General features: G+C 38.3%; 2 protein-coding genes across 3 annotated transcripts in view; both read left to right on the top strand.

Moving 5' to 3' along the window:
* si:dkey-220o5.5 (actin filament-associated protein 1-like 2) overlaps positions 1 to 2,149 on the top strand; it is a 49,256-nt gene extending 47,107 nt beyond the window's left edge. For both annotated transcript variants that reach the window (XM_034199320.1, XM_034199321.1), the window contains one exon: positions 124 to 2,149. In XM_034199320.1, the coding sequence (XP_034055211.1) occupies positions 124 to 150 (27 nt within the window). In that variant the 3' untranslated portion in view covers positions 151 to 2,149. The remainder of the gene's footprint in view (positions 1 to 123) is intronic.
* A 1,256-nt stretch (positions 2,150 to 3,405) lies between these two features.
* On the top strand, positions 3,406 to 18,617 carry LOC117535025 (ras-related protein Rab-14-like). Its single transcript, XM_034199348.1, has 8 exons — positions 3,406 to 3,563; positions 4,602 to 4,660; positions 9,691 to 9,744; positions 11,017 to 11,194; positions 11,286 to 11,352; positions 12,650 to 12,737; positions 12,857 to 12,887; positions 13,671 to 18,617. The coding sequence occupies exons 2-8, from the start codon at positions 4,609 to 4,611 to the stop codon at positions 13,846 to 13,848; spliced, it is 648 nt and encodes a 215-aa protein (XP_034055239.1). The 5' UTR covers positions 3,406 to 3,563; positions 4,602 to 4,608; the 3' UTR covers positions 13,849 to 18,617.
* Positions 18,618 to 19,125: the final 508 nt, after the last annotated feature.

Below are 19,125 nucleotides of genomic sequence, written 5' to 3'. Positions count from 1 at the left end.
GTCAGATTGTCACACCAACAGCTGCTGGTTAAAGCTTCCATTCAGAGAATCTCTTTTCATCTGATTCAGATCATTTACATCCATCATGCTCAATATTGAGTCAGTTTGTTACTGTTTTCACAGGAATGGGAAACCAAAGCTGCTGCTTGACACCGACTATGTATCCATCATCATCATCCTCATCATCATCCTCATCATTATCATCCTCATCATCATCCTCATCATGAAATCTACAAGCTACAGTTCTCGCAACCTAGGAACCACAAACAACAACTTATTATTTCTAACTGAATATCTTTGAACTGCTTGAGTCCTAAAGCTTAACATACAGTCTAACATGACACTGTTCTGGCCTTTCTCCATTACATGAAGATATTCCAGTCGCTGTTGTGTGGTGAACTTTAAAAAAGCAATCTGCGTCAACAGAAAATCCACATACAAAAGAAACAGATGAATCTGTGAGGAACATGAGCAGGTTAGCACAAATTAGTAAATTATTTTCTTTAAAAAGACTTGAAAACCGTTGACTTTAATTAAATGTATTATGTCAAGAGAATTTACATATTTGTATTAGGTTAGTTGAAAGCAATAATATTAAGTTTAAATAAAAAGATTAGGTTCAATTTAATATTATTGCTTTCAACTAACCTAATACAGTTATGTGAAAGTCAACTTTTCATATTTTCTGTGTACTTTATTGCAATATGTTGTATTAGTACAGAGGAATAACCTTGTATCAGCAAACCGTACAAGTCAAGATAATTCAAGCTAGTGCGTAAAGAATAACTTTGTATGTGCTTGGGCTTGTGCCTCCATCAGGGTCATCATTAAACACATCACACAACCAAATGTGTGCACATGCTGGCAAAGACACTCAGGTCAAGAACAATTACAGTTAAATGTACAAATTGATTGTGAAAAGTTCAACCAGCTCAACATTACAAACTTTTACAGACTGTCTGCACCAACACTATGTGTTAATAAACGTCTGATCATGCAGACACCTGATTGCGTTTGGACAGAACAATATGGATGGAAGTGGTAGTTTTATTTGACTGAACACACACGTGAAGCACTCACATCACACTTTCTGTATTCATTTAAACCACTAATCTAAATTAATTTAATTTCCAATTAAAGGCTTTTATATCTTAATTAACAGTATTTCATTTTTGTCTACTTCCTGCTGTTCTTTGGAGCAGCTTCTTCAGCTGGAGTGTGTTTTGTACTGTGTGGTGAAGTCTGTCAAATTGTGATGTAAATCTTCTGTGAGTGTAAAACATCTTCTCTGTTCAGTTACATTTGTGAATATCAGGTCGCTCATTTGTTTGAATTGTTTTTGATCTTTCATTCCACGTGAACTCTCTGATGTCATTGTGAGTTATAATCAGTGGTGGACCATGTATTCAGATCTTGCAGTAAAAGTAACACACTGAAATGATTTCACTACAAGTCCAAGTCTTGAATGTAAAATGTTATGTTAGTGAAAGTATGTAAATATCTCAGCAAAGTATACTTTAAGTATAATTCTACAACGTTTCCAGACAGCGTTTTACTGTTATAAATGATATGATATGATACAAGTAGAACATTGAGGTTTTGCTCATTTCATCTCCCTTGTTCTACTACAGCAATGCATATATTCTATAACGTCATCATGTTGTAGCTTTGTTGCTGTCCTGTGTGTTTTTCCCAGAACAAAAACCTGTTTTCAGCTTTTTAACAAAGCATTTCCAAATGAGCCAAGACCATTTCTAAATACTTTATTAAGCTAGGACCATTTTCTCAACACATATGGGATCACTTGCTCTTCAGTTTATCAGAAACATTTCAATAACACTGCTAGAGATACATGATTTTTAAAGGACAGAGCAGGTACGTACAAATTGTACTTAAGTACAGTACTTCAGGAAATGTACCCACCCACCACTGGCTATAATTGAAACTTACATTTGTTCTGATCTGCACAATATTATTGCAAACACATGACTATGAACTATTGAAGACTTATGTTCATTTCTATGACTGTCACTTATTTTTATCTTTTTTTGTATTTACTGGATTTTTTATAATTTCAGGAGAACGTCGTTTTTGTTGTTATTGGACTAAAAGATTATCTATAAAATGATATTGTAATATTAAAACTAAATTGTACTTATTATATTTGCCTTCATTTCAAAGGATGGAAAAACAGCAGAGACGCTAAAAGTGGAAGTACTCGGATGATCTCCTTTAGTAAAAGTAGCAATACTTGAGTGTAATTTGTGCTTTTTTTACACTTTGATAATATACAATTTGTGTATTATACATTTTGATACATGCACCGATATATAGACAGACAGACAGACAGACAGACAGACAGACAGACAGACAGACAGATAGATGGGTGGATGGATAGATAGATAGATAGATAGATAGATAGATAGATAGATAGATAGATAGATAGATAGATACTTTATTGATCCAAGGGGAAATTATTTAGTTACAGTAGCAGCAGTGTGTTCAGGACTAAAAAACGTTAAAGGTGGAAAATAGGTATCAACGTAATAACAATGAGATAAAACAATAAACAGCAGCAAGGAGGGCCTATACGGTACATACATATCTACAGTAGAAAGGGAAATAAACCACAAATATATATATAAAGATATCAGTGAGACAGTCATATGAAAGGCCAATACTGTATTACAGAAGCATATACATAATATATCAATTACAGATGTGCAAATTGTCCATTGCTATGGAGAGGGAGAAACTAAAGTAACTTAAAGGATGTACAGTGAGTTCTCTGCTGGCCACAGGTGATGTGTTGTAAAGTGTTATGGCTGTTGGCAGGAAGGTTTTCCTGTGTTGCTCTGTGTGACAGTGCAGCTGGAGCCGTCCAGCCGCAGTAAACTTATACAATAATTGAATAATTGTACCTTCATCAAATTGAATGTATAAGGTGGTAAACTATTCTGCTGTAAAATTAGCAATAGCTGTATATAAATGATCATCAAAGTATTTTAGAGGTTTGGCATATAGGGTGTCTTTATTTAGATTTGAGTACTTGAAAAAGTATGCAATTCTAAAGAACTTGTACATAACCTGGGTTGGGTCATACATTGACATAACTTAATCTCTGAAATAAATATTGTATTTATTTCTTCACATGGATGGATTGAATTAATGGGACATTTATTGGATAGCTGTAGCTATTTACTTCCATCGCTGAGCATTTTGCTACACTTTTATACCTAAGGCATATTTATGTTGAAATAAAAATAACGAATTAATTTAACTTAACTGGGCTATACTATAGGCTATACTATAATAAAGGTACCTCAATCTTGGTTGGTTTCCCATCAGTCTGTGATACTGTCCTCTCGTACGCTGGGCAGCGCTAGACACTTGTAAATCTCGCGGTGTTTCCCGTGTTTATCGCTAGAGAATAAGTATCGCGGAAGAGGGGAAAGGTTTCCTGACGGATCACCAGGCTAAGCTAATCAGCTAACTACATACAACCAGCCGTCTAAACAGTAGATATATCAGTTTTACCAGTTGGATAAACAGCCGTGACGAAGGTAAAACGCCAGCATCTTACCTCACCCCTGCTGTCCTGTGCTTTATTAATTTTAGTTTTGATAACATTGGCCTCCTGCTTGTTAGCCTGTTAGCAAGGCGTTGACAGCACTGCAGCTGTTAGCCGGTTAGCTCTAGAGCTAAGCTAACAGAAAAAGGAATGAGAGGGTTTATCAGAGAGGGAAGTCAGCTGATTTTGTGTAATACTTCTGCTAAAGACGACTGCGTGCTCACTGCGTGACTGTCATTACGGTTAACGGTTCATGCTAAAAGCTAAGCTCGGTTTGTTAGCCTAGCTGTGTGTTAGCCCAATCGACTGTTTCCTTTTGTTTGTTGCTCAGTTATAGATTTGACTCTTTTTTTGCACATTTTGACCACTTTAGAAAAGGTCCAGATCAGTAACAGCTATGTTCAGACTGGTCAAATCTGGACTATATTCTCCCAGGGAAGCAAAGAGGCTATTTTAAACACAGTTTCAGAATTGTGAAACCTTTGCCTTATTTCATTTTTGAATTAGCAAGAAAAACAAAACACGCGAGACTTTCTTATTTAAACCTTGACCTTATGATTAGTCTAGGCATAGTGGGTTATGATCTGGACCTGGTACAATGTTGTAAAAAAAAAAAAGCGAGTGAAATCTCCCTTCTGCGCATTTTCACAAAAAGTACAAGTCTGAAACTAAGTATTAACGAGTATTTGTGATAATCTAGTCCAGATTTGACATTTATGGGTTTATGTTTTCAAAGGGACCTGATCCTATGTGATCTAGTTGTGTAGAAATATGTAGAATCTCCTTTTTTCGCATTTTTACATGTATAAAAATGTTTCTACAATTTGCAAGGGTTTAAATAAGCTCCCAGACTACTTTAAATGTCCAATGCACATTCGTGCAGTAAGAGAGGCAAACCAATTGAGGATATTCAATGTCAGCCAATGAGAAGCTGACTTCAGCGTTGTGACTCACAGATAAAGTGTGATCTGATGTGGACTCTGTGCGTGAACTCACACCTCTTTTCCTGTTTTTCTTTTTTCTTTTCCAGTATCAAGATGACAGCCGCACCTTACAACTACTCCTACATCTTCAAATACATCATCATTGGTAAGTTGGATTTATACACTGAAGGAGGTCTGGTACATGCATACATAAAAGGCCAGAGATGGAATGTAACTAAGTACATTTATTCAAGTAATCTAAAATACATTTGAAGTACTTGTATTTTTCTTTCTTTATTTTTTTTCACACTGCTTGGTTCTTCTCTGCTCAGCTTTAATGATCTTTTTACAACAAATATCTAACGTTTTTAATATAACTTTTTGTATTGATTGATAGATTTTGTAATGGGTTTAGAGATCTCAAAATAATCCAAGGGATAATCTGTGAAGTGTTACAACAACAAAAAACAGGGACAATCGCACAACATTGCAGAATCCCAAACTAAATAATTAACTAAACCAATGACATCCCACAAATAGAAAAACATAAATACCTATAAACCCTGTCCTAGTATCTTCGTTTTATTCACAGTCCAAGTGTCTCTCAAAATAATTAATTTCCCTCACATCGCTCACAATATAAAAAAAAGTATAATAACAAAACGCTCATACAGATCACCATAACAGGAATGCCCGTGATCTGCCTGCCATACTATGGTAATATATAATGGTCATTTTACCCCAGAAATGATCCCATTCCTGACCTTTAACAACTTCTCTGGACCTTGACTGCTTCATATCTAGTGTGAGGGTGGTCCATTTGACTAGCTGCACCTTGCATGAACGTACAGCCCTGAGGCCTGTACTACGAAGCCGGATTTTCACTTAGCGAGCTAACTTCAGGGAAAACTGGGTTTCCGGTCCTACGACGCTGGTTCACTTCTTAGCGGGCTAGGTCTCCATGGTAACTTATGGCGCATTTCCACCGCAGGCCTCGCTCGACTTAGTACGGTTTTGTTAGGCCTTGTTAGGCCCGGCTCACTTTAATGCTGCGCTTCCATTACAGTTTAGGAACTGGGGTAGTATCTATAGTAACGCAGTGTAGGCGGAGCCGTGACGTCATCTTCAGAAAAACAACATTAGCTGATAGCACTCAAGCTCACAGCTCTTCATATCTGTTCAGAAACTAGACAAAAGTTAAACAAGTACAAACCACAGACTGTCTGTGTCATGGCGAATACAGTCGCTGGTAGGGATGGGTACCGAGCCCCGGTATTAAACGGGCCCCGGGGCTGAATTATTAAAGACCGTGGTACCGTTAAGCTCCGACGTTATCGGTCTTTTTATCGGTACTGGAGACATGTAAAAAATATGTCATATGTATTATTGCTACACAAACATTATATTGCAGTTTTAGTGTCGCCAACTCCGTTTCTAACACGCAAAAAGACTGCAAAATGCGTCCATGATTATTTTTAGTATTTTCGATCTCTCTCCCCCGCCTGCTTGCGAAGTGGCGGGGCAGTTTACACACGCAGCTGCTACATGCAGCAACACACTCACGGAGGAGATGGCGGAGAGAACGCGCTCCGAGGTGTGGTTACACTTTACCCGTCTCAATGTGGAGAATGCTCGTTACCAAAAGTGCAATAAGAGTTTAGCATGTAAGGGCGGTAACACGAGCAATTTGTCTAAACATTTAGCAAAAGTGCATCACATTCAGACGGAGGAATACACCGGACTGTCTTTCTAGCAGCTCTGTAGCCCCATCCACGAGTAACGTTTCCACGTCAGGTGTTATGTATGCTAGCAGCAACACACAGAGTTAACTACATGATACAAACATGGGTTAATGATTAGAGGAAACTGAGTTATTTATTATGTTAAAGATTCAGCTATTCTGTTTACAATTCTGTCATCACATTATTTAATATGATTTGTTAAAACATTGTTGTTTCTTTTGATGTGAAATATTATTTATTTAATTTAAATAAAAAGCAATGTTAGTTTTGTTCACAATTTGTTTAGTTAGTTTACCTTTTAGTTTTCTCCAAAAGAACCGATAAGAGTACCGTTAAAAGACCGGATCGATAAGTGGTATCGATAAAAGTAGTAGTACCGTTAAAACCTTAACGATACCCATCCCTAGTCGCTGGTTTATTTATGTCTGTAGGCCGTTGTTGTGAGTGTGGACGGTCGGAGCATATACTGCGTTAGCTTAGCCGATCTCCATTCAGGAAACACGCATTTTTTGCCGTCTGTCTGCAGACTTGTCAAAGCATTAATTCATGGTTTTTACTAACCGGTATCAGTATGTTGTTACTTCGGCATCATTTTGAAACGTGTATTACAATTAAATCACGGTCAAATATGTTCATCTTGTTGTAGTTGTAGCCCCCTTGCCAGCGATTCTCTTTAGTTTAGCATACTCAGCCCGCTTGTTGGCCCCGATAGAACCACGATTTAGTCGGGCCAGAAAAAAGGTGAAAAAGTAGCCCCGGGCCGGAACTAGGCCTAGTGGAAACGCAACCAAAAACGGGCCCGGCACGCTTAAACCGTGCTCCGCGCCATGTTCGAAATGCGCCATTATGCGGAATGGCTAGCCTGGTCCGGAGCAGGTTAGGTTGCAGGCTAAGAGATCAACTCAGTGAAAGCACTGCCTGCTGACCAATCAGAGCTCAGTGTGCGGAGTTTAAAGCGATCAAGTCATATTACAGGAGAAAGGAAATACAGAAAAACTGCCGTTGCAGGAAAGACGGCCGGCAAAAATCACCGACTGTGTGAACGTGAACATTAATAGAATATCACCTCCCATCTTCAGAGCAATCTGACTATTATAACATTAGCGTTAAGAAAGCTTACTTAAATATCTGCCACAACATAAGTAACCGGATCAAAGTAACATTAAGTACAGTCTGCGGCATATCACATCATAATGTATCATATATCTCCTTATCTGAGTCAGCTGAGCCGTATCTGGCCGTGCAACACTCACAGTGTCACATACTGTATGCAGAAGTATTATTTTAAGCAACACATTAAGTTGACGAAACACTCGAGTCAAATGTAATTAAAGTCAGATCGTGTCTTAGACGGGGCAGTGATATCATAAACCTGTTAATGTACGCATTCAAACACTTGTTCTGTTACCAGCTGTATTCACCTTGCAGGTGCAGCTCTGTGGCTTTGATCCTGGATCAAGTGTTTAAGTCATGGATGTTTAACGTCTTAATATTTGTCTAATATTCATTCAGGAAGTATGACGCTGTGCTGTCAGTGCGCTTGTCCATGTTTGGGATTGGTCAAATGTTGCTAACCCCGCCCTCTTTATGTGAGCGCGTACATAACTAGATAGGGCAAAACTGGCTTGAGTTAACGAGTTGATAACCAGCGTCGTACGACCGCTTAGTGAGAGCGCGTTTGTTTTGGATTAGGTCAACCGGATAACTCAAAAATATCCAGGTTAGGTTGAACCGGATTCGTAGTACAGGCCCCCTGACTACGCTCAGGTAGTCAGGTGATCATTTTAAAGAGGACATATTTTGCTCATGTTCAGCTTCATATCAGTATGTAGTGTCTCTGCTGGGACATGTCTCCATGCTTTAACGTTTAAAAAGCTCTTTATTTCTCTCATACTGCCTGTGCTGCAGCACCTCTTTTCACCCTCTGTCTGAAACCAGAGCCCAGTCAAATCACATACAATGTTTTGGAGCGCTAGCCAATAGTATAGAAAGTGTTAAATAGTGATGTCATTATGTTATGGAAGTAAACGGAGTAGTCCAATGGAGGCGTTTCAAGTGTGGGGGGGAGAGAAACTCCCTCTGAAGTATTCATATCTTTATAATACTAATATACCACTGAATATATTGTAATATACACAATTTTACACGTTTATTGTTGTTGAATATTGGCATACAACTTGCAAATATTTACTTAACTCCCTTTGTTTGAATAAATAATTATGTTTTTATTTTATTCTTGTGTTTTGTACTGTCGCTGTCTGCATTCTGTTGCAGGTAGCGCAACTAATATGACTTACTACTAGTTACTAATATTACTAATGTACTAATATTGCAACGAGCTGGATTATTAGTACATTTACTAATAAGTCAAATGTTATTATAAATATTCTTTACTTGAGTCTTTTGCAATTTGATTTGACTGGTCTTTCAAATGTATGCCACATTATATAGTTCTACTCCACTATATCTCTGAGGAAAATATTGATTTACTTCATTATTTGTATCATATTTTAAGAATACTTAACAGATTCAGATTTTATACAATATTGTACTTCAGATAAAAGTATAGAAAGTACACACAAGTATTTTTCACCTTTTTTATAAAGTAAATGTTCCTCTTTGTTGTGAATACTTTTGTACTTTTACTTGCAACAGAGTGATTTTAAATAGCAGTGTTGCTCGTTTTACGATAAATATTTGTAAGAGTTTTCTTCACCTCATGGATACTAAGGAACACTTGATGTCAATTGTTTTGTTGCTAAGTTGGTGACTGGCAAATGTATTAAATTCAAAAACAAGATGTTTATATTTGAAGTAATAGTAGTAGTAGTAGTTTTTATAGGACCATCGTAGTAATTTGACATCATTTAAGTACCTTGAAATATTTCCGCGTGCATATTCCTTTTTCCAGGCAGCATGGTTAAATAGATTTTCTACCCAGGCGGATATTTGCTCGGGTTTATTTCCGTGAAAAGTATTTCCTGAGAAGTGAAACTTTTCACGGATGACTCGTCTGGGACTGACTGCTTGTGTTAGCTCGCGTTTTAACATCTAAAGGCCTGTAGTGTGTGAGGAGTGGAATGCTGAACTAATCATCTGAATAATGTTCTTCTGTTATAAAGAATAAGTTCAAGAAGCCATTGGACATTCAAAACAAATGTAGCTAAGTTAAACGTGTTTCTCTGCTTTTTATTAAACAACATCCAATCACAGAGCTTTAATTTAGCTGCTGAGGTGCATGGGTATTGTAGTGTTTAGACCCATGCACTAAACTAAACTAAAACACAACAATGGAATTATTTTAATTGATTTGAGTAGTATGGGGATATTCAAATCAAACATTAAAGGGGCCCTAATATGCATATGTTCCCTTTCCTATGGTTTGTTTGCATGTAAATGGTCTGCAAAGGTTCCCTCCAGACACTTAACTTAATGAATCTCTCTCTCTCTCCAGGTGATATGGGAGTAGGGAAGTCATGTCTTCTCCACCAGTTCACAGAGAAAAAATGTGAGTTCTTTCTCCTTCTGTTCTTCCACTCTCCTCCAACTTCTCTTACTCATTAGGTGCCTTTCCATTCACCTGTTCCTATGATCATTTTCAATCCTTTAACATTTGAAAGTGCATTTTTTACAATCGGCTGATGTATAATAGTTGTTTGAAGCTGAATAAGTGATTAAATGATAATGTACATTAAGCGTTTAGATTATTATTAAATAATCTGTCTGGGTAAAATGAAGGTTGGATTCATGCAATATGTTATTAGAACAGTTGTTTGTGTGAATCAATGCCCAAAGTACATTATTAGTTCATTTGTGACCCGCTCTATCGAAATCAGTCGGAAGTCTCAACGGCTCATTTCAGAATAAACGTCGATTTACGTAAAAAACTATTTTTTCGGGGTTCGGGTGTTTTGTTTGATTTTAAATAAACAAAGTCTTGGCTTTCAGAATATGACACTTTTATTTCCAAAATCACACGATAAATACATTCTTTAAGCTTGTAAAGGGAAGATGACAGGCAATCTGCTCTTCCGCAGCGCCGCCCCCCTCCCTCCGGCTGACATTATGAATGTAAGCGTAGAGTAATCATAGATAACACGGCAGGGTCCGTTACAGTTTGTTTTCATCTGATTTCAATTCAACAAAGTCTTGGCTTTCAGAATATTAAACTTGTTTCAGCAAATTCAGATGATAAATACAGCTTTGAAGCTTGTAACGGCATCATTACAAGCGGAGAACGGAGTAACTTAACGTCACAGCAAGCATAACAACAGCCGGTGTTTCTCGTGAGGATTTTCCCGGGAAACAAACACAATACACACAAATGCAAAATTACACACACACACACACACACACACACGCGAGCTCCCCCCAGACCAGTAATCCAAACGAAAATATCTTCCCTCCGTAGTATTTTGATAACTTGCTAATAATCAATCAGATCGATGGATTCCAGAGAAGAGGAAACTTTGAAGGCCTTTTTCTCAAAATGATGACTCGGTGACAGTCTTATATTATTATATAATGTGACATATTTTGCTTAATATTTGGAATACAACAACAATCCTGATATCATTAGAAAGCTAGGAATCTCCTCTTGCCAGCAGTGTATACAACTCAAAATGTGTCTTCGGGTCAATGTGACTGATTTCGATAGAGCAGGTCACAAATCAAATGATATACCTTCACGGAAAATAATAAGAAAAAAAGCAGTGTCCTGCGTTGTTGGCTGTTTTCTAGTTAAACTGTCATAATGAATATTTTGGATGTGTGTCTACAGTCATGGCAGACTGTCCTCACACCATTGGGGTGGAGTTCGGGACAAGGATCATGGAGGTCAATAGTCAGAAAGTGAAGCTGCAGATCTGGGACACGGCCGGTCAGGAGCGCTTCAGGGCCGTCACCAGGTCCTACTACAGGGGGGCCGCAGGGGCCCTCATGGTGTACGACATCACCAGGTACTGACCGGGAGAGGGGAGTTAGTGTGGGAGGTTTCATATTACTTTGATCCTTTGATGAATAACTTTGTTTTTGTCTCTGTGTGTCCAGGAGAAGTACTTATAATCACTTGAGCAGCTGGTTAACAGATGCCAGGAACCTGACCAACCCCAACACCGTGAGTTAACACACACACACACACACACACACACACACACACACACACACACACCAACATTTTGGTTTCGATACCGATACCAAGTCAAGAATTGCGATTCCGATTCTTTTTCGATACTTTTCTTAAAAAAAGGGAAACAGTCTTAAATGTAATTATTGTGCTTTATTTCACACCAGAACCATAACCATAACACAAACCTTTAAACAATGAGAACAATAAATAAAATAAATGACAAGAATTCGTCTTAAATAAAAGTAATACATGTCTCACAGACAGGCCTCGTGGTGTCCGTAGGCTGTCAGAGATATCGCTCAAATACTTCCAAATTTCGCTTTTTGTCAACAAGCCGAGGCGCAGCGGCAGTTGCACTCCCACTTGCAGCCATGCTTCTCGTTTTCTCACTTGCTCTGGCAGCTAGCAAGTGCACGAGAGAGGGGAGGGGCTTAGAGCGTGCTTGAGAGGGGAGGGGCTTAGAGCGTGCTTGAGAGGGGCGGGACTGCAGGCACGGCTGCAGTGCAGGGAGTGGAAGCAGAGCGCTGAACACACGGCACTTATTAAAACGGCGCTTTCTCACCGGAGTACTTTTCCCCGTCATTCTTAAAGTACCGATACTAATGAAACGGAGGAATCGTACCGTTTTTAACGGCAGGGTATCGCGGTACCTTTCAAGTATCAGTACACCGTGCAACACTAACACACACACACACACACACATGCCGGAATCCCATTACACTACAAAACATGGCAAACAGTGCTAAAGGACAAATTGAGGCTTAAAAATGTGAGAAGTCTAATCAACCAGCCTAGTTATTGAATTACATATAGTAACTCTTACAGAAGGAGTAGTGTATTATCACACAAAGTCAGCTGTGTGAGTAGTGTGGCATACCTCCATAATCTTCAGTGTGGTTAACTTTGAAAGAAACACCTTGTCCTGGACATAGTTAAACAATATAAACTGGGACAGAAGTCCGGATTCTCCAGAAGTACTTACACAAGCAGCCATCTTCATCAAATACTCTTTCGTTACCTCAAAGTATTCCCACACACGCTGAATTTGCCACCCTTTGGCCATCAGAACTGAGGACGCTCATTGGCTGAATTGCAGTTTTCGGGTAGCAACGGTCAGCTGCTGCACTTGCAAGAGAGGATAATGAAACGTACTGTAATAATTGTTTAAATTTCCTAGTGCCCTCTATTGATTAGCCGCCATTGACCTCAGCATACTGATGCCAATGTGGCTACTGATCATGCATTTTTATATTTGTTCAACAACTACGCTGACTGCTGTGTCCAGGTCATCATTCTGATTGGTAACAAGGCTGACCTGGAGGCTCAGAGGGATGTGACGTACGAGGAGGCCAAACAGTTTGCTGAAGAGAATGGTGAGAAGGGTTTTATTTTGGTGTGACCTCTGTGAGAGAGAAAGAGAGAGATAGCAGCAACATGTTCAAATTACGATGAAAACAAGACCTTAGATGTGATTCTACTTCCTGTTTTTCAGGTTTGCTGTTTCTTGAGGCCAGCGCAAAAACGTAAGTTCATGCACACACTATTTCAGCTATATATATATATATATATATATAGGCCTTTTCCTGTGAATACTCAAGTGTCTTATTTTGAATATTGTTTGTTGATAAAATGCATACAATTTCAGCTGCAAAAACATTCACACACTAAAAAAAAGTATGACTTCATATATATCCACATTCGCACACAGGTGTTGTCACTCAAACATTTTGAAACTGATCCCTTGAAAGATATAAATGTGTTTATTTAAGGTATATTAAGGTTTTCCAAATAAAAGAAAAACAGCGGTGGGAAGTAACTAACAACATTTACTTGATTACTATTTAAGTTGCAAATTTGAGGTATTTTCCTAATTTCCTTTTGACCATAAACGGTAAGTTGTTTTTTACTTGTTACTATTACTCCATTTATGACAGCTTAAGTAATTTTCAGAACAACATTTGATATGTTAAACATACGCTGTTATAGATAATACTACCTAAAAGTTTATACCTTTTTTTTTTTTTTTAATTAGCTCTACCTTGACAACGTTCAGATGCTGCTCGGACAGTAAAGAATCAGAAATAACGTCCTGAAAAAAAGAATATATAGAATATGTTAAACACTTAAACTAGAGCCATTTCTTTTTGGGAATACTAATAATTTCTTACTTTAGGTTCTATTTTCTGCAGATACAGACATATGTTGAGTTGAATTTGAGAAGAGTTTACTTATCTCATCTACCTGTAAGACTCTTTACTGAATGTTTATTCATCTCTGAAAATGTTGTGTTCCTTCTTCTGCCTCAGAGGGGAGAATGTGGAAGAGGCCTTCCTGGAAGCAGCAAAGAGGATATACCAGAACATCCAAGACGGCAGTTTGGACCTGAACGCTGCTGAGTCGGGGGTCCAGCACAAACCATCTGCTCCGCAGGGGGGGCGCCTTAACGCCGACAGCCAGCCGGCCAAAGAAGGCTGCAGCTGCTAACCACAGACAGGAACTACAGACCAATAGAACAGACCGGTGGACGGACAGACGGAGGCAGAAAGATACACAGAGATCCACCAGGCACTAACATGCTTCTTAAGAGTGCGTCAAACAGAATTTAGGTGGATAATGTTCAACACAGTCCAACCAACTGTTTTGACTCCAAACCTGAGGTTAGTACTCAAGACAAAGATTCGGCCATCCTCCACCCAATCAGACATCACTAGCTTTGGTTAAATCAGGACATCCTCAACTAGATCGAGAACCTCTCCAGACGTCCAGTCATTCTCAAATTCGGATCAGTTTTGGACAACTCTCAAATCAGGACCCCCTGAATCACTGTCAAAATGACACATGCTGGGTCTCATTCCAGTCCCATCACTGCCCATTTTCAGCCCAACATTTTCCCCCAAAAACTTGACTGCACTCAGGACCTCCCAAGTTGGAGTGCTGTTGGCCTCAGTCATATGATGGTTGTCCAAATTTCAAGAATATCGTGGTCACAAAAGAAAAACACTGATGAAAATATAGATACGAAACCTGAATCTGAATCAACCAACGACCCAAAACTGGACTACACTTTATCAAAAGGGGTCACTTAGTTTGAAATCTGGACATTGAATTAGACAAAGCCTCGGATTATGAAAGAACTCTGGTCAAAGTCTAGATGCCATTACAAGCTTGCTGTCTCAATGTTTAGCTTCCTTCAAATTTAGACTCCCCTCGTCCCAAACACAAACAGTGGCATGTGAGAAAAACTGAGACCGCGTTCACCCACACACGGGCTTTCTTGGCCAAAAGATAGATGAGAATGGGAGCGCCCGACACCAGACAACTATCTTCCACTAGCATTGACCCGTCTCAAGTGAGGGTAGTCCATCAACCTTGGTCCTAAAGTGCAAGTCACCATAATTCCAACTCTGGACATTCCTATTGACAGATTCAGGTCCAAATTAAGGACCACCTTCAGTTCAAATTTTCAAATGTAGCTATATAATCGAATCTGCCATGAATCTATATCACCTAAATGCCCATCATTGGTTGAATCCAACTCTTAAAAACTCTTGCTTCAAATTCATGAATTCTAACAGTTGCGTTAATGTCTGCATTCGTCCTTGGGGTTCCTTCTTCACAGAAAACATTTCTCGCTCTGCTTGATTTCATACAGCAACCTCGTTGTTTCACTTGTTTCTCATGCATTAACTTCCAAACACTCGATAGATGAACCTTCTGACCTCTGACCCATTGCATTTACACTGTGTCGGTAATGTGGACGCATTTACACTGAAGTTGCTGATGTGGACTTTTGAATCTGTTGCTCTTGTGGTGGAATGCGTTCCTGTAGTGTACCAGTTCACTTAAATGCAGGTTAATGGGCACTACTCCATACTTGGAACCACTTAACTTCTTAAATGTCCTTTGGCCTGCACTGGTTGACCCTCTAAAAGAAAAGCCTGAGTTACAAACGAAAAGTCTGCAGTTACAAAGTCGTGGGATTCACAAGGCAGGGTGTGTCTAGAAGCAGACTGTACTAAGTTTGCGGAAAATGTAGGATCCAGGGTTTTTGAGTTTGTCCCATATTATGTACTAAAAGTCGACATATCTCTGGTTCAGTTTTGATCAGTCTTTCTTTAACATCTCTCGCGAGTTCCCAAACGGTATAGAATTGCGTTAAAGCTTCATTGTACTTTGGTTTGATCACGTCTAAATCACCTCCTTTATTCCCAGCTTGACAGAACATACTGGACAATGCTTAAGAACATGGCTAGCATCTCCATACGGAGTGATTCATGCACACATTATATTGGACCCAATCTGAGAATGACATTCAGAAACTTGGAAGCTGCCCCGCATAGAATTTTAATTTAAAGAAAATAGAATAATCCAGTCCTGAGGACATCAAAACCCTTCCTGACCAAATGAGACTGAATATTCTGTCACTAGGAACCCAGTGGATCCCTAAAGAACTCTAAGAAACGTTGTTCACACAGAAACCCAAAACACAACATCCCTAATCTCCACTTTTTGCATTTGAAAAAACAAAACAAAAAAATTAAATATTTCAATCCAATAACCTAATAAACCAACTGATCTGATGAAGGTGATGATGAAGAATAAAATGACTTACCTGAACCAGAATGTCACTACTGATCCTGCATGGGATCCAGTTCAGGATAGATTTTTATTATTAAAATGTTTCTTTTTCATGTTGATTTTTGTTTTGTTTTCTAACATGTTTTCAATATATATTTACATTTTATTTTCGGTGTCACAGCTCCCTCTAGTGGCCATGCGTCGTGTCCCTCCTGGTTCAGTGTGTATTGAGGGAAAGGTAAAAGTGGAAGCAACACAGATTTTAATTTATTGCTACCTTTACGTGTTTTGTATGTTTAGTTTTCTTTTTAACGGCGGGATCTGCAATCTGGTTCTTAAAAGCGGAATAAGCAGAAGATTTGCAACCAAAACATATCTTAGAGACTTATAGAGTGGTGCAGTGATGACTTGTTTTTGAAGGCCGACCCAGAAGTAAGCATCGCAAAGTGTTGTCTCAACCAAAAGCAATGGGATTTTCCAATTGGGTTTCGGCATATTGCAAGAAAGAAGCTCCTACCAGTGGGGTATTTACTGACGTGCTTTATGTCGTTGGACAAAATGTGAAGATCTCTTCAGCTTGTTTTAACCACAGACTTTCGGTCACGTTACTAACCGCAAACACGTTCAAAAAACCATTGACTCAAGACGAGGGAACAGGAAGTGGTAGAAGTCCTTTCCTAGGTTTAGGACTCATTACTGCGCCACTCTATTCTGACATTATCTTGCCTTCCAACACATTTTGTTTTATTTTAAGCGTGATCTGACGGAGCCTTGACACCCTAAAGTGCTTTCATCAACTAAATGAATGAAATGTCAAATTAATAAATAGGGATTGTAGAGCGTGATCCTGGCGCTACATGATCCAGTTCTCTCAGCCTATTTAACTGCATTGTTCAGTAAATGTTGTTCTTTGAGAAGCATTCCAGCACTCACTAGCTATAAAACACCAACAAAGTAGCTCTGCTAAACTTTATCTTATACTTTTTAAATATTTTTAAAGCTGTATTATTTGATTTTGTGGCTACTAGAGGGGAGAAATATACCAAAACAAGCCGACGGATGCGCACACAGTATAACATGTAATGTGTCAGTTGTTGGATTCAGTGTTTTAAAAAAATAAATCGATGAATGCAGCTTTCACCTGATATGACTCTGCTCTTATTGATGGATAAAACATATATACACTGTATGGATCAGCTGGACAGATGACACTCTATGTGTCTCTCCAGCAGGGAAAACACACTGATCAATAATATTCATACTCAACAAATGGAACTATGAAACAGGTGACAGCCTAAAAATATGATGCGGTGTTTTTTCTATTGTCAGTCAAATAAATACCTACAGTTAATTATTTTTAACCTATTTCACTCCCAAGTTTATTTAAATGTTTCCTTTTTATTATTGCAAACATTTGATTAATTATGTATCTACATAACAGTTTCTAAAAACATTTCATTTAAAGGTGGGGTATGTCATTTATTTCAGAAACACTTTTTGTTATATTCCATGGAATGCTCTTAACATCCCGATAGCAATGAATATCTGAAGTGCTTTGACAAAAAATACATTAAAAAATGTCACCTGTGGAAGTCGTAGTAATATAAAAAGTACGACCAATCATCTGAGCCGGCTAAAATAACTGGATGGCCTACCAGCCTGTCAGCCTTCCATCTGTGCACAAACTTATCTCGTGCCCTCATTGGTCATGTGCGCGTTTGTGTGTGTTGGAGGAGGGGCTCTGTAAGGAAGTCTGTGAGGAAGTGGCAGATTTCTTCCGGCTGTGTATTTTCAAATTCTAGCGCACTCTAGCTGGTTTCTCCAAAATGACCTACCCAACCTTTAAGGGTTATGAAATATATAAATATAACATTATGGTAAGGGTAATAAAGGACAACACATAATGCTTTTTGTGTGTGTTTGGGCCTCACTGTGGACTTCACTACAAGACAACACATCTATTTGAACTGTCCAAAACCGTCCGATTTATAAACCTTCACGCCGCATTCACCGAGGGAGAAAAAAAGAAGTGTTTTCTCGCTTACACAAAAATAAGCTGAAGTCACTTTATTGCCACGAGTGGAATAAACTAATAAATAATAAAAACATTTAAAGTTGCCATGACAGCAAAAGGAAAACACAAGCGTTTACTTATTTAAATAATGTTCAAATATATATTAAAAGGCAACAGCTATTGGCAGTGGTGCTACAGCATAATCACCATTTTTTATGAAAACATTTGAGGAAATGAACGGAATAATTGAGTGTTAAAATACCTGACTTGAGTATGTGAGCATCAACAACATAAGCTACATTTATTTGCATAACGATAAATGTACATTTAGTTTTTTTAATGATGTCATGTAAAAACAACATTATAAATCATTACACTAATCGGCCATTCGAGGCACTGTTATTGAATTAAAAAAAATGTATTTTAAAATTCAGGATGTTTTAATTAGCAACAATTCTCCACTCTGCAGGCCGGCTGTAAAACGCTCTGTACATTTTCTTTTTCTTTCTGTGATCTGTTTATGTCTGCCTAAGTAAAATCATGCTTTTATGATTCTTTGACTATTTATATTCTAAATCTGTAATGATTTTCTTCAGCTGTAGCTTATTGTACTGCCTGCCGCGGTGATTTCGTTTTTTGTAAATAAAGTATACTGTATTTACGCCTGTGCCTTTCTGTGCTTCTTTAAATATGATTTAGTGTTGTTTTCTACTTTGGTATGTACCAAAGTCAGGAAAGGTTTGGTATTCACATTTCCGTAGTCACTCAAGAATAATGTTGTCACAACACATTTTTACTAAGGGTTTTCATCAGACCCGGCGCCGTGGGAGGGCCAGGCCCGACATTCCTGCCCTCCCAATAAACACGTTTTGTATTATTTTTTAAATTATAAATAAACTGTGAACTTTAATGCTACGATGTATGTGATGTCAGATATTAATGAGTAATACATGAAAAACAGTTATGAAATGCTATATGACAGTAAACAACAATAGAGTTTAAAAGGGGAGTGATTTGTAAAATATCCATAAAGAAAAAGTCAATCTGTTTACAGTTCTGTTTCATATGGGTGTCTCTTAATGTTGCTCTCAAAGTGCAAATCTTCCCGGACCCCCCACTTGTAAAAATAGCACTTTACCCCTGCTTAAACCTATATGCTGTGAGATGAT

Source organism: Gymnodraco acuticeps, unplaced genomic scaffold (assembly GCF_902827175.1).
Source record: "Gymnodraco acuticeps unplaced genomic scaffold, fGymAcu1.1, whole genome shotgun sequence".
Classification (NCBI taxonomy): Eukaryota; Metazoa; Chordata; class Actinopteri; order Perciformes; family Bathydraconidae; genus Gymnodraco; species Gymnodraco acuticeps.
Note: the sequence above shows the minus strand (reverse complement) of the source record. Positions and strands in the feature narration are given on the sequence as shown.